This window comes from Macrotis lagotis, chromosome 1, assembly GCF_037893015.1.
Source record: "Macrotis lagotis isolate mMagLag1 chromosome 1, bilby.v1.9.chrom.fasta, whole genome shotgun sequence".
Lineage (NCBI taxonomy): Eukaryota > Metazoa > Chordata > Mammalia > Peramelemorphia > Peramelidae > Macrotis > Macrotis lagotis.
Window position 1 is genome coordinate 857,604,663 of NC_133658.1, and position 25,466 is coordinate 857,630,128.

The window sequence follows — 25,466 nt, forward strand, 5'->3', positions numbered from 1 at the left end:
TTTCCTCATCTGTAAATTGAAGGGGCTGGACCAGAAGGACTCCCCCCACCCCCACATTTCTTCCAAAGGAAATCTAGGATCTTAGGATACTAATCACTTTATCCACCACTGAATGACCATTTAGTTTTTGTTGTTTTTGTTTTTGTGGGGCAATGGGGTTAAGTGACTTGTTCAAGGCCAGTTCTTGTCCTTTGTTATTGAAGAAGACCAAAACAACATCACTATATTTGAGACAAAACAAATTATAATGTGTCCAACTGTGACTGATCAACCTAATATGATCTCAGAAGGCTCTACCACAGGTTGGGTACAAATAGGCCATGTGAACACCTGGGGTGGGTACTCTGAACTTCTAGATGTCAGGTTTCTTTTGAGCTACTTCACACAGCTAGTAAATATCAAGTGTCTGAGGCTGGATTTGAACTCAGGTCCTCCTGACTTCAGGACCTGTGCTCTCTACACTACACTACATTAACTGCTCCCTGAATGATCATTTGTGTTCTGTGTTGTAGAGAAAATTTCCTTTGAAGATACAGATTGAAGTAGATGCCTCAGGAGGTCTTATGTAACTCTGAAATTCTGTGAAGAAGTGCCACAAGAAGTGAGCCATTTTCTTCCCTATTGAAATTGTTATTTTTTATTACTCCCATCCCCCTTTAGTTTTTCCCTTTGGAGGGAGTAGTTTTACTGAAAGGGTTGGGAAGGAATCCAGATTGTAAGTTGTTTGTGTCTGAGTGGGTGATGGGAAGTTGGAGGGAAGGACTCTTTCTAGAGTAGGAGTTCTTAACCTTTTTGAGTCATGGACTGCTTTGGTCATCTGTTGAAGCCTTCTAAAAAATGTTTTTAAAGGAAGGAAATACTCAATTTCACTAGAGCCTAGTGGAAACATAATTTTTTCCCCTATCAAATTTTACAGATGCCTTAAAATCTGTCTGTGGCTGCCAGGTTAAGAACCTCTGTTCCCGAGGTTTCCTCTCAGATGCAAAGAGAAAAATTTTGTTAATGTAATTTTAGGGCAAACTTATATTGTGTGTGTGCAGAAGTGACCTACTTGGTAATTCCTAACACTTTTCACTTTTGCTCCTTACCCATTGGTAACTGGAGGGAAGGATGTATGCTTTCATTTGGAAAGCTTCCCACTGACTTCATATTGTCTTTGACCTGAAGGTTCCTTTGACCTTTATTTACATTGTGGAAGCAACTGTGCCCTTCTTTTGGCTGTACTTTGGTCCTACTGTCACCTGCTACTCTGCCATGGGGCTCTTTCTGAGGTCTGCCCAGATTTCCTGAGTGGAGGAGACCACATTGCCCATCACTTCCATTCCAAGGGGCTTTAGTGCCAGACCTTCCTTCTTCAGTCCTCACAAGGCTTCATGAAAATCAAAAAGGAGCTTCTCACAAATAAGTGAGGGACCTTCTGGTATATATTATCCCATCACTCCACATAGTCCTCAGGACTCTGTGAACTCTACTTCAAAGTAAACATTAGAGGGTGTGGTAGGAATGAAAGGGAGATTTAATCCAGACTTGGAGGAGCTACTATCAGTTGGGTCTTCTGTCTTCCCCAGGGTAACTGATGTCTCCAAAAGGAGTGATGTATTTCTTACTATTTTTTCAATAAGAAAAAGCTTTACCCCTTGTTCTCAGGCTGGATTTAATGATGGAGTCCTTATACTAAGTAAATACCCTCAAGTGGTCATCCAGCCTCTAATGAGGGGGAAACCACTGTCTCTTGAAGCAGCCTATTCTATTTCTGAATAGTCGTTTTGTCAGACTTTCTCCTTTACATCAAAGTCCTCTTTTCATCTTTCATCTTTTATTCTTGTTTCTGCCCTCTGGGGTCCAGCAGATCTAGTTCTACTTATTCTTAAAGGTACCAGTTTATCCCATTCCCATTATTTTCTATAGGCAAAGTATCCTAGTTTTTTCAACTGATTCTTACATGGTTTGACCTTTAGATCCTTTGCCTCCTTTCCTAAACTCTGAATTGAGATATGGTCTAGGCAGAGGGTGGTGGGATTCTCACTTCCCTAGTCTTTGTTATTATTTCTCTTGTAAGGCAACCTAATTTTTTTTAAAGAAAGATTTTATTTATTTTGAGATTTACAATTTTTCTCCTATTCTTGCTTCCCTTCCCCCCCCACAGAAGGCAATCTGTTAGTCTTTACATTGTTTCCATGATATGCATTGATCTAAGTTGGATGTGATGAAAGAGAAATCATATCCTTAAGGAAGAAAAATAAAGTATAAGAGATAGCAAAATTACATAATAAGATAACAGGTTTTTTCCTCCTAAATTGAAGGTAATAAATAGTATTTAGTCTTTGTTCAAACTCCACAATTCTTTCTCTGGATACAGATGGTATTCTCCATCACAGACAGCCCAAAATTGTCCCTGATTGTTGCACTGATAGAATGAGCAAGTCCATCAAGGTTGATCATCACTCCCATGTTAATGCAACCTAATTTTTAACTGTTACATCACACTCTGTTGACTTAGTCTATCCACTAAGATTGTCAGATCTTCTTCAAACTGCCATCCAAGTCATGTACAAGTGAAGACATCACCTGTGATGTCATTGATCCTCTTGGAAAATGAAGGGGGGGGGGCAGTTAGGTGGTGCAGTGGATAGGGCACAGGCCCAGAAATCAGGAGCACCTGAGATCAAAACTGGCCTCAGACACTTGAGACTAGTTGTGTGACTTTGGACAAGTCACTTAACCCCCTTGCCCCATTCCCCCCCCCCAAAAAAAAGAAAATTAAGGATGAACAACAGTATTTATTTCTATAAAATTTCATTTCAGATTCTTTTGGATCTTCACTGTATTAATGCATTCGTCTAATTCATCTCTCCCTACTTTGGGCCAAGAGTATATTTGATAAGGACCTTTATTCAAGTCATTATCAAAAATATAAAGCCAACTACTGATAAGTGTCAAGGGCAAACCATTTGAATCACCTTATAAGCTGACCTTAATCAATTAGTGGCTAGTCTTTGGACTGGATGTTCATCTAGTATCTGATTTACATAATTGTACTGTAACCTAGTCCACATTTCTCTATCTTTGTCACAAGCATAAGAAATTTCTTAAAATGTAAAGAAATGGGCAGCTTGGTGGTGCTGTGGATAGGAGGACCTCAGTTCAAATCAGGCCTCAGATACTTAATTATCTAGCTATGTGACCTTGGGCAAGTCACTTAACCTCATTGCCTTGTAAAAAAAAATATAAAGAAACTTTAACAAAAGCATTCCCCTGATCTGCCAGATAGATAACCCTATCCAGGAAAAAAATAAAACTAGTGCAACAACAAAACATTGTTAATCTGGTGTTAAAGTTTGCAGTGAGGCCCCTCTGGCTCTTTGTGGGTACTGCCTTTTTTTCTACACCTTCACTAATAATCCTTTTAATAATACATTCTAGACTTCTGCTAACAATCACAATCAAGCCCACTTCCCTAAAGTTTTCATTCTCTTTTCTTTTCCTTCTTTTTGTAAATTAAGAGATTTGTTTTTGTCATACTTCTCTCTTTATACCTCTCCATAATCTTTCAAAGATTCCTGACAATGGCTCAATGATAGATTATAGTCCATCTGGACCTAGTAACTTGAATTCATCAGAGACAGCTAGGTTCTCCTATTTCTTTCTCCTTATCTTGGATTGCAGTATCCTGCTTTGTTCTTTCCAGTCAAAGGATTGTTCTCCCTGATAATACAGAAACTGATGAGGTCCTTTACATCCTTTTATTTATGCAGGTTTCTATGGCAGAACATAAATCTCCTCAGTCTGTTAATATGACTGCTTAATCTTGGATCAATTATTTGATGCAAAATCCTATCAGATTACTTTTTGATCCTTTCTCTTAACAATTTAATACTCAACCAGAGTCAGTGAACTTTCTTGATCCTTCTTTCTAAAGAAATGGAACACTGGGGAATTCTTGAATGCTATTTTTTTTTGCTATATCATTCTTCTCTTTGAGCTTTAGCCATTATGAATTTGTCATTTAGACACACTATTCCAGTTGACCTTATAGCTGTTCTCTCACTTGATACTCCAAAACTTGTTGAGACTGGATAATCAATTAACAAGTATTTTTAAGTGGCTATAATTCGTCAGGTACCAGGGATATAAATATAAAGGGGAGATGGTCCCTACCTTCAGGGAGCTTCTGTTTTACTATAAGAGTAAAATAGGGTGGGTGGCCAGCCGATGTTGTCCCAGAGATTGTGAACAGAGCCAGAAGGCAGTAGGTTGCCTTACCCTTTCTACTAGTAATGGTAACCATGATTTGAATGCTGTTCCCGAGCAAGCAGCCAAAAACTTGGGATGACAAATGTCTATGCTGCTTGTTCCCTGTCCTGTTGAATGACTAGATGGAATGAGGCATGGTCTGAGGCTCTGGGCTCACTAACTAGAGATTAGTATTGATCCCCCAATCCAGGCACTATGTTCTCAGAATACAGAGACAAACTCTTAGGGAGCTCCTGTTCTCTAGACATAAATGACATTTAATGGAATAATTCCTCTATGGTTCTATTGAACTATGTAATAAACAGTATAATTCCCACAGATATTAAATACCTACTATATATAGGTACTATGCTGGGTGTTGAAGTAGGTAAAAAGATAAATCAAAGTAGGATGATTGTGGTGGTAAGGGGTTTTGAGATCATCATGTCATGGAAAGAGGCAGAGATTAACCCAGGAGAGAGATCCCGTGTTTGTAAGATGGTTATGTGGACAGAGGCATTTTATTTGACCGACTGGATCCCAGAGGCAGACCAAGAGGAATCCCTCCCTCTCAAAGTCAGAATTTCTTTCCCTCCCAGAGGTCTTCAAGTAAAACCAGATCTTCACTTTGGGTTGTGCTGGGGAAGGGATTCTTGTTCCTGTGTGGGGCTCCTGCAGCCACTGAGGCTGCTCCTAATGCAGCGTTCTGAGATATTGTGATAGTCGCAACTCTCTGAAGAAGTCCACATACAACCAGATCAACAAGATGCATATAACCAAAACACAATGATCCCAAAGAAAGGCAGCTAAGTGGGCATAGTGGAAAGAGCACTGAGCCTGGAGTCAGGAAGATTCACCAACCTGAGTTCAAATCTGGTTCTCAGCCACTTACCAGCTGTGTGGCCCTAGGCAAGTCACTTCACCCTGTTGCCTCAGTTTCCTCATTTGTAAAATGACCTGGAGAAGGAAGTGGCTAATCACTCCAGTATCTCTGCCAAGAAAACCCCAAATGGGATCATGAAGAGTCTGACACAACTGAATAACAAAAAAGTATGGTAAGTGCACGAAAGGCACAAACTGGCATGAGAATTCAAAGGAAAGAGAAATCATTTCTGGCTAGAGCATCCAGAAGGGACTTTTGTGGAGAAAAGGGCATTTGAATTAGGCTGTGAAGAATTAAAACAGGTGAAGAAGCTGAGGTTAGAGAGAGCATTCAAGATATCAAGAACAATGTGAGCAAGACCTAGAAGGAAAGCAAGCCTTGGGCAGGCAGTAAGTCTTCCATTTTCACAGGAATTTGGAGTCTATAAAGGGAAGGATCATAGGATCACAGATTTAGAGTGGGAAGGGACCTTAGAAGTCATTAAATCTCACCTCACATTTTTCAGGTGAGGAAATTGATCCCCCAAAGAAGTCCAGGCGCAGAGCATGATGTAAGGTGGAAAGCTAGGTTGGAGTCATATTGTGGAGGGCTAAGAAGTTTGTACTTGATTCTGTAGACAGTGGGGAGTCATTGAAGGCTTTCAAAAAGGCAAATGACTTGATTAGAGATTTGAGTTTCAATGATTATTCTAACAGCAGGCCATAAAAGAAACATTCTAGAGAAAAGAAGGATCAGTTATAACATTAGAATAACTAGATGAGATATAAATAAGTCTAGAATAAGTTGAAATTAGAGACCCTTACCTCTGTAGGCTGCATAATAAATAATTTTACTTTTTTTTACAATAAGGGTCTAGGCACTAGGGTTGGGGAGGAGTCTAGATCTGCATCATTTTCTTTATTGTAGCAAACTCCCAGTGAGGAGACAGCTTCCCTTCCACCTTCTTGCCAACCCTTCTCCTAGGCAACTTATTTTAATCTATAGTTGGTTAGGGTGCAGGGTGAGTAAGTGATTTGAACATAATCATACGGCTGAAATGTAGGAAAGGTAGACTCAAACCTATGTCTTCCTAACTCTTAAGGCCAGCCAGTCTTTTATCCACTGATGTCCATAGCAGAATGTCTTTGATGACAAAACTTCTTTATAATACAGTGAGACATGAACTGTTAAGTGCATTATGCTACTAACTTTGTTATTGACTTCCTTTTTATAAAAATGTAGAGTATCCACTCCAGCCACTGTTATGTGATTCCTCTGTAGTGTGATAATACTGGAGATTGCAATCTATAAAAATTTGATTCTGTAATATCCCTCACTGTTTTTCTGTCTTTGCTGCTTCGTTTGGACAAAGTATGTCAGTGGGAGGAGGGAGAACATTATATTTAGCAGACTTGAAAAGCAATAGTTGGGAACACTTGGCTTGAAATCAGGATGTCTCATGTTCATGAGTTCAAAATTGGCCTAAGACACTAACTAGCTGGATAACCTGGGGCAAGCCATTTAACTGCCTCAGTTTCCTCAAATGTAAAATTATCTAAAAAAAATAGCAAACTACTCTAGCATCTCTACCAAGAAAATCCCCAAATTAGATCATGAAACATCAGATAGCACTGAAAAGATCAAACAACAAATGTTAGAAAATAGAACATTATATATATAAAATGTAATTTGTAAATTTAAAAAAAATAGCTTGGGAGGCATAACTTGCATGATAACTGATAGATTTCGAAATCAAAGAGTTTTTACTGGCAGTCTTGAACAATGGGCTGAATCCAATTGAATAACCACTTAATAGGGATAAATATAAAATCTTTCCCTTGGGTTTAAAAACATCATAGGGGTAAGTCCAGAATTAAAAAGGCATATTCCATATAATAGTTATGGGTCTTGGTAGAGTGGAATTTAAGTGTGAATTGAAAATGTTGACACAGAAGCTTATGAGAAAAAACTTATGAGGTTTTATTCTGATTACTGGAACCATACAGAATGAATCAGGAATAAGGCAGCTGGTAGTCTTGTTGGTCTGCCACTTTGGTTAGAGCACATTCAGAGCTTCATTCAGAATGCTACATTTCAGGAAAAGTCATTCCTATCCTGAGGAAGGACTCCAAACTTCCAGGGTCTGAGAGAGGAGGAAAAGAGGAGACTTAAAGGACTGATAATGGCTACCTTCAGGTATTGAAAAGGTTGCCATGTGAAAGTTCTGCTTAGCTCAGATGGTCAAACCAGGAGCAATAAGGGAAAATTGCAGAGAAATAAATTGTGGCTCTGTAGAAGAAATGAACAGAGTTCCAATCAACAGAGCAATCCAAAAGGGAAATGAGCTGCTCCAGGAGGTAGGTATCACTAGGCACCCTCAAGTGGAGGTTGGATAACCACCTGTCAGGTATGGATAGGATCCAGTGGCCTCTATGTTCTCTTTCACTTCTGAAATAATCTATCTGTAAACATCTAAGTCTAAGAAAGTTTGTGTTTTTGAAATAATAATGATTCCCATGACAGCTTCTTTTTTGTTAATTCTACAAGTTTATATAATATCTCCACCTCCATCCCAGACCTTTTTTGATTGAATAGTAAACCTTCAGACCTTGTCCTGGTTTTTAAGTTAGCTCAGTAATGCACTTAACTTTGCCCTTGGATTCCCCACTGTTGCATCTTGTGGGGGGCGGGGTGGAAGAAGGGAGTACATCTTTCCTCTTAAGTACTTATTTCAAGCAGTCTGCCTTAGTATCTTGTGTTATTTCTCTATAACCACTTCCATTTCCATTTTACTGGTAAGCAATCTACTCTTAAAGTCCATAAGAGTTACCTCCCTTGGGGAAGCTTCTGCTTCTGCTTAGGTTGGTGTTTTCCATCAGTCTGAAAGGTATTGCTGGTGTGAAATGTCCAGAGAAGTATGGAAGAGGGGGCAAAGGAGAAAGTTTGCCACCTCTGCCTTTGTTAAGTCATCTGTTTGAACTGAATATCAGAAGTCCTCTGGGGGCGGCTAGGTAGTGTAGTGGATAAAGCACTGGCCTTGGAGTCAGGAGTACCTGGGTTTAAATCCTGTCTCAGACATTTAATAATTACCTAGCTGTGTGGCCTTGGGCAAGCCACTTAACCCCATTTGCCTTACAAAAACCTAAAAAAAATTCTCTGCAGACATTCAAATGTAAGCCTGGGAACCCAGCCTAAAGTCAACTATCAATGGATCTTTCCCACCATCTGCCATTTTGGATGATCTCTTCCTCTCTATCTCTCTCCTTTAGGGTGGATAATTGAGACCTCTCAGTTTTTAGAATTTAGATGCCTGTCTACTGGGTGATCTCTCTAAGTGATGGGCAGGTAAGCTCAGCTCTGGCAGATCAGATAGGCGGCTCTCAGGTCATCTCAGCTCAGATCTCCACTACGATATGCTCAGTTCTCTGGCTGTGGTGTAGCCCAGGTGGGCCCCACACAGATACCTGTGGGAAAATGAACATATCACATGGGTTCCTGCCTGTCTTCCCCAGAGATTCAGTAACCAGCACCGCACAAAGCTAAAATGGGGAAACCAGAAGAAATGCCGGCCAAAGGCCCCAGTCAGCTTCCTAGACTTGTAACCTGAATGTTCACTGGCACAGTACCATGGGAACTTCACCAAAGACCAGCTGCTTTGACAGTGTTCTCTGTCACTGGATACAGTATGGAATAGGTTAAATAAATACTTCCTCTTCTCTAAATTAGATGAAGGTGAACTCTCCAAGTTCATTTCCAGTTCCTTCATCTTCACCCCAATGTTAACAATTTTTTTTAGGTTTTTTTGCAAAGCAAATGGGGTTTAGTGGCTTGCCCAAGGCCACACAGCTAGGTAATTATTAAGTGTCTGAGACTGGATTTGAACCCAGGTACTGTTGACTCCAAGGCTGGTGCTTTATCCACTACGCCACCTAGCCGCCCCTGTTAACAATTTTTTTAGCAATGCATTTCCTTTTTTTTTCTTTTAAAAAATGAACTTGTAGAGGACAGAGCCAAGATGGCAGCTGGAGGGCAGGAATTCAAGAAACTCATCCCCCCCCCAAAAAAAAGCTGTCAAATTATGACTCTAGTCAAAATTTAGAGGGGCAGAACCTAAAGAAAGATTGAGTGATACAATTTCCCTGTCCAAGATAACTTAGAAGATCTATAGGAAAGGTCTGTTTCACCTGGAGTGGGTGTTGGAAAGAGCCACAGCAAACCTGATCCAGCATTTCAGGAACAGCCTGTGGGGCACCTGCGTCCCTGGGCGTGCCTGGGTCTGTGGCAGAGGGGGAGGTTTCCAGGCCTCTTGGTCCAGGGATCACCGGGGATGGCTTGAAAGCATAAGAGAACTCTGCTGCATTAGAGTGAGCATGGATCAGAGTACCAGCCAGTGCCAAACTCAGAGCCACCCAGCACTTCCAGAGTTCCTGGCCCACAGACAGTGAGGGGTTAGGGAGAGACTGAAGAGGTCTCTCTGCTCTCCCTGGGGCAGGACTCTGTTGCTTTGCCCACACTCAGATCCAGGTCACAGTCTGGGCCCCCATGCTACCATAGTGGAGAGGGACCCTCCAAACAGCTCCAGGGCAGAGAGGAGCACCTGTGGTTATCCACTTAGCAGAGCACAGGCCAGGAGAGCAGTCAGACCCTCTCATAAGAACTTGAAGGAATTGAGGTCCCTGTGGGGAGGGGTTGTCCCAAAAGCCTCCCAAAGTCTTGGAAGTGGCTGAGGAAATGAGCAAACAGAAAAAGAAGAACCTGACCAGAGATAACTACTTTGGTCCCATTGAGAATCAAAATACACACTCAGAAGATGACAAAGTTGAAGCTTTTGTATCCAAAGCCTCCAAGAGAAATAGGAAATGGGCTCAGGCAGTAGAAGAGCTCAAAAAAGATTTTGAAAAGCAAGTAAGGGAGGTAGAGGAAAATTTGGGAAGAGAAATGAAGGAGATGCAGGAAAATCATGAAAACCAAGTCAGCAGCTTAGTGAAGGAGATACAAAAAATGCTGAAGAAAACAACATGTTAAAAACCAGTTTAGACAAAATAGAAAAAAACAATCCAAAAGGCAAATGAGAAGAATGCCTTAAATAGCAGAATTGGCCAGCTAGAAAAGGAGATACAAAAGCTCTCTGAAGAAAATAACTCCTTCAAATGTAGAATGGTGCTAAGGGAAGCCGATGACTTTGCGAGAAATCAAGAAACAATAAAACAATACCCAAAGAATGAAAAGCTAGAAGAAAATGAGAACTATCTCACTGGAAAAACAACTGACCTAGAAAACAGAACCAGGAGAGATAATTTAAAAATTATCGGGCTACCTGAAAGTCATGACCAGGAAAAGAGTTTAGACTTCATTTTTCAAGAAATAATGCAGCAGAATTACCCCCAAGGTCCCAGAAGCAGAGGGCAAAATAACAATTGAGGGAATCCATTGATCACTTCCTGAAAGAGATCCCAAAAGAAAAACCCAGGAATATTATAGCCAAATTCCAAAATTCCCAAGTCAAAGAGAAAATACTACAAACAAGAAAGAAAAAAATTCTAATATTGTGGCACTATAGTCAAGATTATACAGGATTTGTCAGTGTCTATGTTAAGGGCTCTAGGGCTTAGAATATGATATTCTAGAAGGCAAAAGGTCTTGGTTTACAATTGAGAATCAACTACCTGGCAAAACTGAATATCTTTCGGGGGAAAGATGGATTTCCAATGAAATAGGGGATTTTCAAACTTTCCTCTTGAAATGACCAGAGCTGAACAGAAAGTTTGATCTCCAAGTACAGGACTCAGGTGAAGCATTGAGAGGGTGGATAAGAAGGATGAAATATGAGGAATTTAATGATGTTGAACTACTTGTATTCCTGTATGGGAAGAAGATACTGATAGCTCATATGAATCTTCTCATTTTTTAGAGAAGTTAGAAGGAGCATGTATAGACAAGGCACAAGAGGGAGTTGAATAAATGGTATAATATAGTATAAAGATGGAGTCAGTGGAGGAAAGGGAAAGTATTGGAAGGAAGGGAAAGGAGAGGTAGAATGGGCTATGAGATTTCACATAAAGAATCAAGAAAAAGCTTTTCCTACAGATTGGAAGGGGTGAAGACAAGGGAGAATGATTGAGCCTTCATTCTCATCAGAAATGGCTCAGTGTGGGGCAGCTAGGTGGCACAGTGGATAGAGCACCGACCCTGGAATCAGGAGTACCTGAGTTCAAATCCGGCCTCAGGCGCTTAATAATTACCTGTGTGGCCTTCGGCAAGCCACTTAACCCCACTGCCTTGCAAAAACCTAAAAAAATAAAAAAAAAGAAAGAAATGGCTCAGTGAAGAAATAACATACTTAATAGAGAAAAATGAAAGGAAGGGGATGAGATAAGGGGGATGGGGGAGGAAAGGAGTAGGTGATAGAAGAGAGGGAAGATTGTGGGAGAGGGTAATCAGATACAACACACTTCTGAGGAGGGACAGAGTGAAAGGAGAGAGAGAGAATAAATGAGAATGGATAGGAATAGAATGGAGGGAAATATAGCTAGTAATAGTGCATGTGGGAAAAAATATCAAAGCAACTTCTCTGGTGGACTTACGATAAAGAAGGCAACTCATCCAGAGACAGAGCCAATGGAATCTGAACACGGACTGAAGTACACTTTTTTTTTTGGACTCTTACTATTCTTGAGGTTTCCCTTATCTTTTCTGGATGGAGAGGGGTTTATGTTTACTCTCCCAACAAGATTATTGTAATATAAAATAAATAAATCATAAAAGAAACAAAAATAATCATGTTTGGTTTTTAGATTATTTTCATTCCATCTTTTAATGAAATACCATTTCTTTACAATTTCACATGATGAACTTTATTTTGTGACTTAATATGGATTTTGTGGTTTAATATGTATTCAGTTTTTCTAAGCTGATTCTGAGGGAAAAGCCACCTTTTTTTGAAGATCTTTTACTCACTAATAATAAAGTTTGTCCTTTTTTTTTTTAAAAGGGTTTTGCAAGGCAAATGAGGTTAAGTGGCTTGCCCAAGGCCACACAGCTAGGTAGTTATTAAGTGTCTGAGACCGGATTTGAACCCAGGTACTCCTGACTCCAGGGCTGGTGCTTTATCCACTGTGCCACCTAGCCGCCCCCTGTCCTTCATTTTTTAAGACCACATCATCAGAGAGATGATGCCATGAAAGCACATGAATTTGATTTGAGAGAGGAGGTGGGAGATAAGTCAACAGCCTCACTTTCTCCTCCAGAGTCATCTGGGTCCAGTGGTCAGATGTGTATCAGGATGACTAGAGATGACCCTGGATGCAGGCAAGCAGGGTGAAGTGACTTGCCCAAGGTCACACAGCTAGTAAGTGTCAGAGACTGGCTTCAAACTCCCATCCTCCTGATTCCAAGGCCAATGTTCTTTCCACTGTGCCATCTAGCTGCCCTAGTATATTTTCAAGTTAGAGTTCCAAAAGGAAGCAGGGTGATGCTAGGTGGCATACGAAAGATTTGTGTACAAATTCAGCCTCAAACACATACTAACTATATGACTCTGAGCAAGACATTTAACCTGCCTGCTTCAGTTTCCTCATCTACAAAATTAGGATGATAATAGTGTACCTGGGGTTGTTGTGAGAATAAAATTAGATAATATTGGTGAAGTACATTTGAAAATTTAATTATTATTATTAACTAGTATTATTTACCCTGTGGAGAAAATTGAGCTTATCTTTCTTTTAAACAAAATATGAGAAAATTCTATTATTTTTTTTAAAAAAATTTATTTTGGGCATTATTTTTTTGAAAACTTTGAGTTCTGAAATCTTTCCTTCCCTCCAGCCCCTTTCTCACCCATTGAGAAGGCAAGTTATGTCTTTTCCTTCAAAAAATGCTGAAGTCATGTCTGTCCATTGTTTTAACTGTTTTGAGATTTAGGCCTTTCTGACCTCTATAAGGGCACTACCTTTGGCAGTCAGCCGATTGTTTTGGGCAGTGGAAAGAGAGTTGAATGGGAGTCAGAAGACACGTATTATCTTGGCTGTGCTACCTGTGGGACCTTGGGGGAGACTTAAATGCTTTGGCCCATTATTTTCTCATAGACAAAAGTGGGGGGTTGGGTAAGGTGGGTTGTGGCCAAAGGCATTTTAGAAAGCTTAATCCAGCTGTGTGTACAGAGTAGATTGGATGTTGATGATGATGATGATGATGATGATGATGTTGTCCTTTGTTCTTGAAGAAGATCATAACATCAGGGAGGTGATGCCATGACAAGAATATGAATTAGTTTTGAGTGAGGGGGTTACTGTGCTAAGTCACTAGCCTCACTTTCTCCTCCAGAGCCATCTGGGTCCAGTGGCCAAATATGAATCAAGATGACTGGAGATGGTTCTGGATATGAGGCAATCAGGGTTAAGTGACTCCCAAGGTCATAGAGCTACTAAGTATCAAGTGTCTGAGGCCGTATTGGAACTCCCATCCTTCTGACTCTAAGAGGAGAGATGAAGGGTGAGGAGAGCAGTTGGGAGACCTTTACTCAAGACCCCAATCTGAGACAGGGTGATATAATAAAAAAGAGGTGAGAAAGTGACCTTAGAAAAGAACTAGATTCAAATCCTGGTTCTTTGATTTATTGCCTGAGTCACTATTGCTTAGCCTTTTATGTCTCCATTTTCTGATTGGTAAAATAAGGATAAGGACCTATTTCATAGAGATGCTGTGATGACCAAATTTGCATATACATATATATATATACACCTGTTTATGTATGTATGAAGTATATCACTTCATAAAACAGCATTCTAATAAAAGATAATTGATCAATAAACAGTTTTTACTAAACTCTTACTTTTTTGCCAAGCACTGTGTTTTGTTCTGGGACTGGTCAATATTTACAAAGTCTTGATAAATTCTGTAAAGGTAGAAACTATAGATTTCATCAGTCAATCTGTACTTAGGAGGAGTAGAGACAGTGGAGAAAAAAACAAAGAAAATGAAACTTTAAAGCTTTCAAGACAGAAATATTGATGGTACCATTAACAGAAATAAGAAAGTTAGATAGAGAAAGTAGAAAGCTGATAATTTGTATTATCACAGCAGTCCTATAAGTAGGCAGAGCAAGGATTACTATACCCATTTTGCAGATGAGAAAACTGAGGCTCTGAGGTATTTGTGACCTGCCTGGGGTTACATAGCTAATAAATGTGTAAAAACAAGAATTCAAACAGGTTTTAACGTTTTCTGTTGTGCCTTACTGCCCTTCATGTTGAATCTGATGCGCTGAGATTTTATTCAAGTGTAGAAGTACCCCAGACTCTAGGGTATTCAGGCCTGGAGGTTAAAAGCCAAGTCAGAATGAAAGGATGTTGGAATGAGGTGATGCTGTTGAAGCTGTAGTTATGGATGAGCTCACCAATGGATGAGGAGGAGAGGATAGCAAAAAGAAGCCAAGAATTAAAGCCTTGGAGAATGCCAGCTATTAGGGTGTAGGAAGATGAGGAGGAGCCAGAAAAACAGAATGAACCAGAGGAATGCTGAATCATAGGCACAGAGATGGAGAATCAGTTACATACTCTGCGGACCAGGCAAACCAGCCTGTTTGCTCCTAAGTGAACAGTCAGAGTAGTCAGTGCCCTCTTTTGTAGAGTGACCTTGTGTCTCTTTTGTACACGTAAGACAGTCTTGTGGGCATCCCAGTAGTCCTGGCACATGGTACCATTTAATAAATGATTGTGGATTTGATTGACCAATAATGCTAAATGCTTCAGTGTGGAGATGTAGACCACTGGAACTGCTCATCTCCAGGGGAGTAAGATTTTGTTGATGTTTGGAGAAGACTGGTGGAAATGCAAGTTGGATTGCAAAGGTTTGAGGAGGAGTGGAAGGAAAGGAAGGAAGGAAGAAGGGGCAGCAGAATCAATCCACTAGCATGTATCGAAGTGTGCCAGACACTGTGCTAAACACAGATGCTGCAGGATACAAAGGAAAAAAAAAAACAAAATCCCCAAATTTCTACTCTCAAGGAATTTACCTTTTAATATGGGAAGCATACAAGATTAATAGAGGAAAGATACTCTTAGAGGCTCTTGAACCTTGGGGAACCACAAGAGGTCTGCAAGAGTTCCCACACTTGAGCTGAGTCTTTTTTTTTTTAATTGGTTTTTACAAGGCAGTGGGGTTAAGTGACCTACCCAAAGTCACACAGCTAAGTAAGTATTAAGTGTCTGAGGCTGATTCAAGACAAAGCCCCACAGACAGGAACAAGTGGGTTGGTGTGGCATAGATAAAGAGGAATATTAGATTAGGAAGGTGAGAAGGAATTTTAAGTGACAAATGAGGGACTTACTATTTGATCCTGGAGGTAATAGGGAGGCACTGAATTAACAGAATTGTGGGAGTTGGTGAAGGAGCAGGTGTGACTTGGAGAGATCTAGGCTTGGTGGCTTTCTGAAAGATGAATTGGAGAGAAAAGAGACTTGAGGGAGGGAGAACAACCAGAAGGCTACTTCAGCAGTCCAGATGGGAGACTATGACAGCCAGATCTAGTAGAGTGGGAGTTATGTGAGTGTAGGAAAGGGGACTTAAGCAAGAGACATTGTAGAGGAAGAAAGGACAAGGTTTAGCAATGCTTTGAGACATGGGCAGAGTAAGAGAGAGGTGTCAAAGATGGAAGATGGCACTGAGGTAGTGAGCCTGGGGACACAGAAGTATGGCAGTTCCTTTGACAGAGGGAAGGGAGGGGAAACAAGAATGAGTAGATAATTCTTTCAATATTTTGGTATAAAGGGTATGCCAAAATCGTAAATATATAGATTCAGGTCAAAAGTAAGTTGTAGCCTTTTTGTGGTTTTAAAGGAGAGATTGGTGGTTTAAGAGAGAAAGGGTTGATTGATAAGAGCAAGGTTCTAAAGAAAGGGTGTCTGGTCTCAATTTTCTGAACTATAGATTAAGTTCCTATAGGAGATGAGTGTAAATCTACACTCTTTGGTAACCACGTTTAAATGTAATCAGTGCATCCTCTGATGAGGAAGCCCCTTGAGGACAACGATTGTGCCATATCAACATTCAATATCAATGTTCATGCATCTAGAATCTGGTATTGGAGGAATTTAATAAATGGTTTTTGAATGAATGCTTCCTATGGCAAAATGGATTTGCAGTTATGCCTTATAACTGTGTTATTTTTTTCAGACTTGAAGGTGCCTGCTCCTAAACAGATGAACAGCTTCACGCAGAGTTTAGAACTGGCCTCATCCCTGGGGTTGGGGGACACATTCACAGTCCAGCAGGTGACACATTTCATCATCCTCCTCATACATAATGGGCAAGCAGAGCTTCCTCAAAAGCTTGACCTTTTAGGGCTTGGGTTAAGTCAAAAACGGATAAATCCCTCTTCTAAGAGAAATACTGTTCCAAACTGAGGGGCAGCTAAGTGGCCTAGTGAATAGAGCACTGGCTCTGGAGTCAGGAGGACCTGAGTTCAAATCCAGCCTCAGAACTTTGATAATTACATGGCTGTGTGACCTTGGACAAGTTACTCAATCCATTGTCTTGTAAAAACCACCCCAAAAAACACTATTCCAAATTGATTAGCAGTAGGAAGGCATATATAGGCAGCAGCCATTCACAGATGTAGCCAAAAGCCCCCCAACTAGTTCTAGTCTTAAGCAGAAATGCACAAAAACTATTCTCAGCTCTTACTGAAGGAAGTAGAATACATATTTCTTTGTCAGATTTATTTCTCAGACACTGGGTTACATACTTAATCATATGAAAAGACTTGCTGTTTGAGAAAGGCACACCCTACTTTTTTTCCCCTACCCACTCCCTGAAACATGCATGCACACACACGCACCATCACATACCACACATATGTACCCCCACATGCACACATCACACATACCATACATGCAAATACAAAACACATGAACACACACACACAATTTCCTTTTGTATTTCTGGCACTTTGAGGACACAGGAGGAGGAAGGTAATTTTTAAGGCCTGGAGAAAGTCAGGTACCCAACTCTGTCCCTCAATCCATAGTTAAAGGCTCATTCCTTTAGGCTTAGTTTTCTCATTTCTTCTTAAACCATTCTTGGAAGAAGCAATCCATTAAGCTTTCTTGGTCAGAGATCCTCATGACACAGCTGGTCATATATCCTTTCCTAAGAGCAGGCTTTGACAGAGGAAGGGAGGAGAGAGAACGGGGGCAGCGGATACTCTCTGTCATCAAGAGGAGGGGCCCTGAGAGAAGAGTTCAGAGCAGACAGGGAATCTTCCAAGGTGGCAAGCAGAGACTCCTCTCCGGATTCCGAGTTCGGAGGATTCTTTGGTGGCTCAGCCACCATATCTAGATGTGAAGCCCAGGGCAAGTCACATAACTTCTCTGTACCTCAGTTTCCTTCTTTGTAAAGTGAAGATATCAGACTAAATAATTTCCAGCTCTAAATCGATCCTCCTTCCTCTATAATTTAGCCTTGAGTCGGTCCTGCCACTGAGTTTCTAGGGGTTTCCGGCAGCAGATCTGGCTTTGCTCTTGCCTCCCTTCACACTCCTGTTTCCCACTCGCCCTCTCTGTCATCTTGTTCCCCAAGAGCATTCTCAGACACATTCCTGGTCAGTTGCCCTCATCCTTTTTCTTTTCCTTGATTTGCCTTTCCCTCTCTGGTAGGCCCCCCACTTTCCCAGGAGCTCCCAGGGCAGCTGCTGCTCCTCATCTGCTGCCAAGATCGTGGCAGGGAATAGAGTGAAGCCCAGAGGCTGCCAGGGGGCAGGGGGCAGCCAGAGGGGCGATGGGGCAGAAATGTGATTGGACCAGTGACTACCTCTTTAAACCAATCATGTATCTCCCAGCGCAGGGATGGACAGACAGCCGGAGCCCAGAGAAATAGAGTGTAGCTAACTGCTATCCCCGAGCCTGTTGGGCTGTGCCTTAACCAGTTCCAGTCTTCATTTATTAAAAGCTCCAGTTGGAATGAGCCAAGCCCAAAGCTCTACCTTTGGAGAAGAGAGATGAAGTTCTGGTAAGATCTCCCAGGTGTTTGTGAACCCACGTGTGCAGGTTGAACTGTCTCCATCCACTTGTTCATTGTTGATAATGTTCTGAGTAATTCATTTTTTTCCCTATAAGAGTTTATCTGTCCGTGGTATGTGTGGGGTTCTGGAAGCCAGAAGCTTCTTCTGCTTCTCATTCCTCTAGATTATTTTTCTGTTGCAAAGCCATTCTTCTCATCTGATGGCAGGATTCCCGTCTTCGACCTTATGCAGCACAGTTGTCTCTGTAGGTGGTATTGGTCAGGCCCTTGTTTTTTTTTCTGGATTGAGTACACATAATGTGTATGTTTGTCCCGTTCCCCTCCCTCTTCCTCCTTATTCCGTTCTACTCATCACCTTTCAAATGGCCTTCCTGAGGTTGTCACCGGAAGCTTTTCAAAGAATGGTTAAAGTATCTGAAAAGTGAAGAAAAAAAAGAAAAAAGAATCAAGAACATCCTTCAGAATCCTCAAGACATTGGGAAAGAGGTGAAGGGGAATCACCTGGAGACTGGTTTGTGTGCTACATAGAGTAGTGTGGACTTGGAGTCAGGGTAATCTGAGTTCAGATCCTGCCTTTATGACTAGCATTCCAACTATGGTGTCACTAAGCCCCAGTATCCATATCTGTAGAAGGGGGATGGTAATACCTAAAGAGTGCACCTTACCATATACCATTATCATGATTTGCAAAAAGCCTTTTGCAAACTGCAAAACAAATTGTAATCAAGCCCTAGCCTAAAAGGTTTTACCCCATCAGCATAGGCATTGACAAAATGAGATTGTGTTCTTAAAGCACTTTACAAGTCTTAAAATTCTATTTTAATGTATATAAATCATCTATATTGCATAAATGTATTTAAATGTATATAATAAAATATTTTCATATCTTTATAATTATATATTTTTTATATTTCATTATAAATGCTAGCTATTATTATGAGCAATTTCTCAAAATAATTTCTCTTCTCTTTTTCCCCCTTTTATTAGTAAAGAGGCTGTTAATATGGGGGAGGCATTTTGTGAGTCAGTGTTAATAAGAGTGTTGTTTTTTCTTCCTGCCTCATTGCTTCCCTAGAGAATGTGTGATCTGCTTCCTGTCTCCTAATCATCAGATGTCTCATACCACTTAACTGGTTAAATCAGTACCTGGTTAAGTTAGGGAATGGGAATTGCTTTGAATCTGTGGCTGGCTGTACCTGAAGGTACATTTAGAAAAATGGTGCATCACCCTTCAACTACAGAGGATCTTAGATATACAGTGGGTGCTCAATAAACTCTTGCTAGATTGGCTCATGGTAGCCAACCTTCTAAATCAATCAGCTAGCATTAATTAATCATCTGTTATGTACCTGGCACTTTGCTAAGTATTGGGGATTTTAAGAAGAACCCAAAAAAAACCAGTTTCTGCTTTCAAGGAGATCACAGTCTAATGGAGGGGAGTTGGTTGGTTTGTTTTGCTTTGTTTTTTTTTTTTTAGTTAAGTCATTGAAGGACAATTATATCTGAATTTCATAAGTGAAATAGATGATTATTCTTTCTTGAAGCCTTCACTCTCCCAGATACCTGTATATGATAGAGGTATGAGGTTTGACTTCTGTGAGGAAGCAGGGGCCTGGACACGATGATCCCCAGAGATTGCTTCTAACTGTAGGACTCACTGTTTATTGCTCTGCCTCTGGGTGATCCCCATTGTTTGATCATAATCATGCTGTCTACATTTGTTGGGAATGTTGAGTTGAGCCGTACTGTGTTGTGTTGTGTTGTGTTGTGTTTTTTGACAGTAAAAGGACCACTTAGAAGTCCATCCTGTAGCTAGGCTTGGACCTGAGGACTGTGAGGGGGAGGCCTTTGCTGCTGAACCCTTGTAGACACAGAGAGGTGATGTCTGGCTGCACCCCAACCTCGCCCACCATGCTCACTTTTGTTCTCTTCTCACAGGCCTGCAGGTGAATCAGAAGGCTCTGACGACATTCCCAGATGTGGTGCTTGTGCGGGTGCCCACGCCTTCTGTACAGTCGGACAGTGACATCACTGTCTTGAGACACTTAGAGAAGCTAGGCTGCCGCCTGGTCAACCGCCCCCAGAGCATTTTGAACTGCATCAACAAGTTTTGGACATTCCAAGAGCTGGCTGGACATGGGGTCCCCATGCCAGACACGTTTTCCTATGGTGAGTTGATTTGAAATGGGATTAGACTTTAATTTCTTGAATTCTTGGTATCTTTCCATCTCCCTCCAGCCAAACCTCTTCATATTCTTGTTCTCCAAGCAGAATCCTCTGCATCAGTCAAATTAATCTTACTTTTTTCTCACTGCTCTATCTTAGCATGATCTCATCTGAAATTTCCTATCCTTTCCCCCACCCCTCTCCTCCAAAACCACTCTCAGGACTCATCTCCATCAAGCCTTTCATTGTTAGCTTCACCTGGCTATTTATTTTTTTCTTAGAATACCCATAACTAATTTGTATTCAGTTTATACTACAATTTTTGTACAGAAATCGAATGTAATCATATCTCACGTTTTTAGAATGTCACCATATGGCATTTTTGCCTGTCCCAAACATTGCTGAGCAGCAATCCCAAAGTGTATGCACTAAAATTCATGTACTTTCTCGACTTCAGGCTCTCATTTAGACCCTCTCTGTTACTATTTCCAATTTTGATTAGCTTGGTTATTTAGTTTTCTATCTTCCACTTCCTATAATGTCGACTATACCTTAAATCAACAAGATAGAAAGACTGGCAAAGACTATGCTTGATAACTTCTAGGATCAGTTCTGGCCAACAAGGTGGCCAAGAGATAAGTGAACCCTAGTATCCTTTAGTAAAAACCTTTGCTTTGCTCCTGTCCTAGCTATATCTGTATTTCTATTTATATCTGTAGTGATGTATGCATACATACATGATTGTGTATGCATAGATGTACAGTACATCTTTACATGCACACAGAGACACATGTGTATTGTTTATACACACAGTCATGTGTGTGCACATGCTTGTGTGTATAGGTGTGCACCACATGTTTATGTGCACGCACATGTTCATATATGCATAGGTGTGCATGCACATGTTTATATGCATAGATGCGTATGCAAGTATTTACATGCATAGCTAGATGTTCACATACACATTTATATGCATAGATAGATCCATGCACACATGTGCATGTACACATTTGCATACATGGAAATGCATGCACACACCTACATGCATGCATAGCTTCTTGTTAACCTGTGATTTTTTGTACCTGGGGCAGATTTATCCTGAACCTTCCTTTGAAGTGATTGTTCCCTGGTCAATGAGCTCTGCTGGTAAAACAGGTCATCTTTTTCAGCCCCATGACATAGCACCGACATTCTGAACCTGAGCCCCCTTGAGACCTTGTCATCAGATTCCTCCCCTTTCATCACATTCCCTCCATGGAGACGGTGAGGTCCCCTCCCCATGAGGCAAGGCTCTCTTCTGGACAGGGGAACCTTATGTCTGGGTTCTGAGTCAGACATACTCTGTTGGCAAAGGGGCTGACTAGTTTCAGGCAAAGCTGAGGAAATTTTATCCTCCTGACTCCAAGCTCTATTTGGTCTGAGTCCTGACTTGCTGGAATTCCTGTAGTGCAGCTTGAATTCTGTTTGCTAGCCCAGCCCTGTTCCTTAACGATCTTGGGAACCTTGGTCCAATACTGAGTAACTCCTTAGTCTTCCAGATTATTGAGGATTATGAATTCAGGGACTTCTAGAAACTTACAGTATTTAAAAACTGATGGCTTTAGAATTTTGTACATCATAATTATTCCCCTATGTGTCCCTTCCTCCAGCTCCTAAAATATATGTACACACACACACACACACACACACACACACACACACACACACACACACATCCCTCTCTTCCCTCTTAGCAAAGAAAAATTGTTAAAATCAACAAATACAACAACCAAACATCCCCACATTTGTTATCTATGGTCAGATGGACATTGCTTTTATTTCATTATCTTTTTTATATGGTTTTTATTTGAGGTCATTGCATTGGATTCCCCTACTTCAGCTTGCCATATCAATTCTTACAAGTTTCTCTGAATTCCTCATATGGGCCATCTCTTAGAAGGCCACAGTATTCTCTTATATCTGACAATGTACATCATTCAGTTATTCTTCTAGTCAATGGGCATTTCATTTCTGCTGCAATACAAAAAGTGTAGTAACATAAGTGTGTTTTGTTATACATGAGATCTTTCTTTTTGTTGTTGATTTTCTTGGGGCATGTGACCAGTAATGGGGGTCAGTTTGCTCAGTCAAAACAATGATTGACTTTTGGAACCATCTTAGACTCTACCCTCTTCCAACATAAGCCAATACCTCGTCAACCTGGGCATCATTAGTGATCCCAGTTCTATCTGGTGTCTGAGGTCAAGGCTCTTGATTCATCAGGATGGATCTACAGTGATCTGACTAGGGAACATTAGAGATTATAGAATTCAATATGTCACCCATTCTCTATTTTTAGTCATACCAGGTGACAGTCTTAGATATTTCATCATGTTTCAGAATGAATATTTTGCTTCCTTTATTGCTACCAGAATTACCTAGCTTCCATCCATTCGCCATCCTCTACCAGATCTGTGATTGACCTCCCCTCTCAATATCCACTGTTTTGTGGTGTGCTCTAGAAAGAGGTATATTTGTTGCCCCTGAATAGACCACATTTCTCTTAACCTAGTTCCTGATGTTTCCACTTGGCTAACTCTTCTTAGAATACCCATAACTATTTTGTTTTTGGATAATACTACAATTTTTGGACAGAAACCGAATGTAATCATATCTCACTTATTTAGAATATCACCATTTGACATTTTTGCCTATCCTAAATATTGCTGAGCAGCTATCCTAAAGTGTACACACGAAAACTCATGTACTTTCTCTGCTTCAGGCTCTCAGTTAGACCCTGTCAATTCCTATTTCACATCTAAGAAAAGTCTTAAGAGAGAAGGGAGGGGCAGCTAGGTGGCATAGTGGATAAAGCACCGGCCCTGGAGTCAGGAGTACCTGAGTTCAAATCCGGTCTCAGACACTTAATAATTACCTAGCTGTGTGACCTTGGGCAAGCCACTTAACCCCATTTGCCTTGCAAAAAAAAAAAACCTAAAAAAAAGAGAGAGAGAAGGGAGAATTTGAGAATCAGCTTCATATATCTAGAGGACTGGCAATGCAGAAGGAAGTTTCAACTTAACCCTGAGGCTCCAGAGGGACCTCATTGCAAAGGGGCACTTTTAGGCTTGATGGTGGGAATAAACTTAACAGCCATCTCTAAGTAGAAGGGCTTCCTCAGAAGGAAATCTACTCCTCTTCCTGGAGATCATCAAACTGAAGCTATTTGCCCCCTTGGTTGGTAGTTTAATGTAAGTATTCTGGGAATGGGTTGTTGGTCTGAGAATGGTCAATGACTGTTAGATCTCTGGGATCCTGTGATGCTGATCCAACTTGCCCAAGGGGATGGCAGGCCTGGTGATTTTTGTTTGCTGTTCATTTCTTTTGTTGTTGCTTTTTACAAGGCAATAGGGTTAACTGACTTACCCAAGGTCACAAGGCTAAGTAAATACTAAGTGTCTGAGGCTGGATTTAAACTCAGGTCCTCTTGCCTTCAGGGTCAATGCTTTATCCACTGCACCACCTAGCTGCCCCTGTTCTTATTCTTTTTTTTTTTTAAGGTTTTTGCAAGGTAAATGGGGTTAAGTGGCTTGCCCAAGACCACACAGCTGGGTAATTATTAAGTGTCTGAGGTTAGATTTGAACTCAGGTACTCCTGACTCCAGGGCCAGTGCTCTATCCACTGCGCCACCTAGAAGCCCCTCTTATTATTTTTAAAGAGAAAAGCAAGATACTCATTTTCCTTAGTATTCAGGGTCATGATCATTCATGAGTTGTATCTCCTGCCTTTAGTTCTAGCTAGACTGGCTGAATCACCTGGATCAGACAGGGTTTGGTTTAGTCTTGTTTTGGGTTTGGTTTTTTTTTTTTAGCATGTTGGACATCCATCAGGACTTGGAGACCCCTCGATATGTGAAAGGGTAAATTCTGCCTTCCAGGCATGTCGGTCAGTATGAAATTAGTGGTCATGTTTCCTGGGTTATGTAATGCGCCTCTCCTTTTCCAGTGCTTTATGAACTTCTGGCCATCAGTCTCTAACATCCTGATTTACTCTTGGGACTAGGGTACACTGACCTGGTCTGAGCCATACTTCTCCCTTATCAGCACTTTTATCAATGCATTTTTTTAGAAAGTTTTTTTTGTTTTAATTTTTATCAACTTCTTTTTATATTATCTGAATTTCTACATATTATCTTCCTTCTGTTTTGCCAGCCCTTCAGATATGTGAAGCTGGCTCTCATATTCTCCCTTCTCCCCCTAAGACTCCTTCTCCACCCTAAACAACTCTTGTTCTTTTAACCAACTAACCCTTTGCAGATTTTTTTTTGTATGGGAATTCCTGAAGTAAGGTAGTCTCAGTTTAGCTAAGTAGAAACATCAGGAGCTAGGTTAAGGGAAATTATATGGTCTATTCAGGGACAACAAATATATTTCCCCCTAGCATTGAGCACACTACAAAACTGTGGCTAATTTATTTTCTTTTTTCTTTTTCTTTTTTGTTTTTACAAGGCAGTGGGGTTAAGTAACTCAAGCAGGGTTACCCAGTTAAATGATTTTTAAGTGTCTGAGGCCAAATTTGAACTCTGGTCCTCCTGATTCCAGGGCTGGTTGTCTATCCACTGTGCCATCTAGCTGCTCCCATGTCATGTTCTTTTCTTTTTTTTTAGTGTCATTTTCTTTTGATGGGCTTTCTAGACTGGTAGAACAGACAAATACCATAGTTATAGCTTAACCGGATTTTGCCAAGCATTTGATAAAAACCTTCATGATATTCTTGTGGACAAGATCAAGAGACATGAATTGAATGACAATAGAGTTTACTAGATTGGGCAATAGTTCAATAATTGGATTTAATAATAGAAATTAATTGACATAGAGCAGTAACAAATACTTTCAGGAAAGATAGTTAATACATTGAGTGGTCAATTCATTATCCAAAGAAATTCTGAAAGGATAAAGAAATGGACTGAATCTGATGAGGTGCAATTTAATTAAAAATAAATATAAATGGAAACATGTGTAACATGATTGTGCATATATAACCTCTATCAGATTACTTGCTATCTTATGGTAGAGGGAGAGATAAAACTTTATAAAAATAAATCTTGATGTATAATCTGTATTAGATTACTTACTTTCAAGGGGAGCAGGGGAGAGAAGGGAGGAAGGGAAAAAATTGTGGAACCCCAGACTAATGAATGTTGAAGAC

At 40.6% G+C, this 25,466-nt stretch overlaps 1 protein-coding gene across 1 annotated transcript in view; it reads left to right on the plus strand.

The window, feature by feature from the left end:
* RIMKLA (ribosomal modification protein rimK like family member A) overlaps positions 1-25,466 on the plus strand; it is a 61,281-nt gene that overhangs the window by 8,556 nt on the left and 27,259 nt on the right. Inside the window, exon 2 of the mRNA XM_074217790.1 lies at positions 20,051-20,281. Coding sequence (XP_074073891.1) covers positions 20,051-20,281 — 231 coding nt within the window. The remainder of the gene's footprint in view (positions 1-20,050; positions 20,282-25,466) is intronic.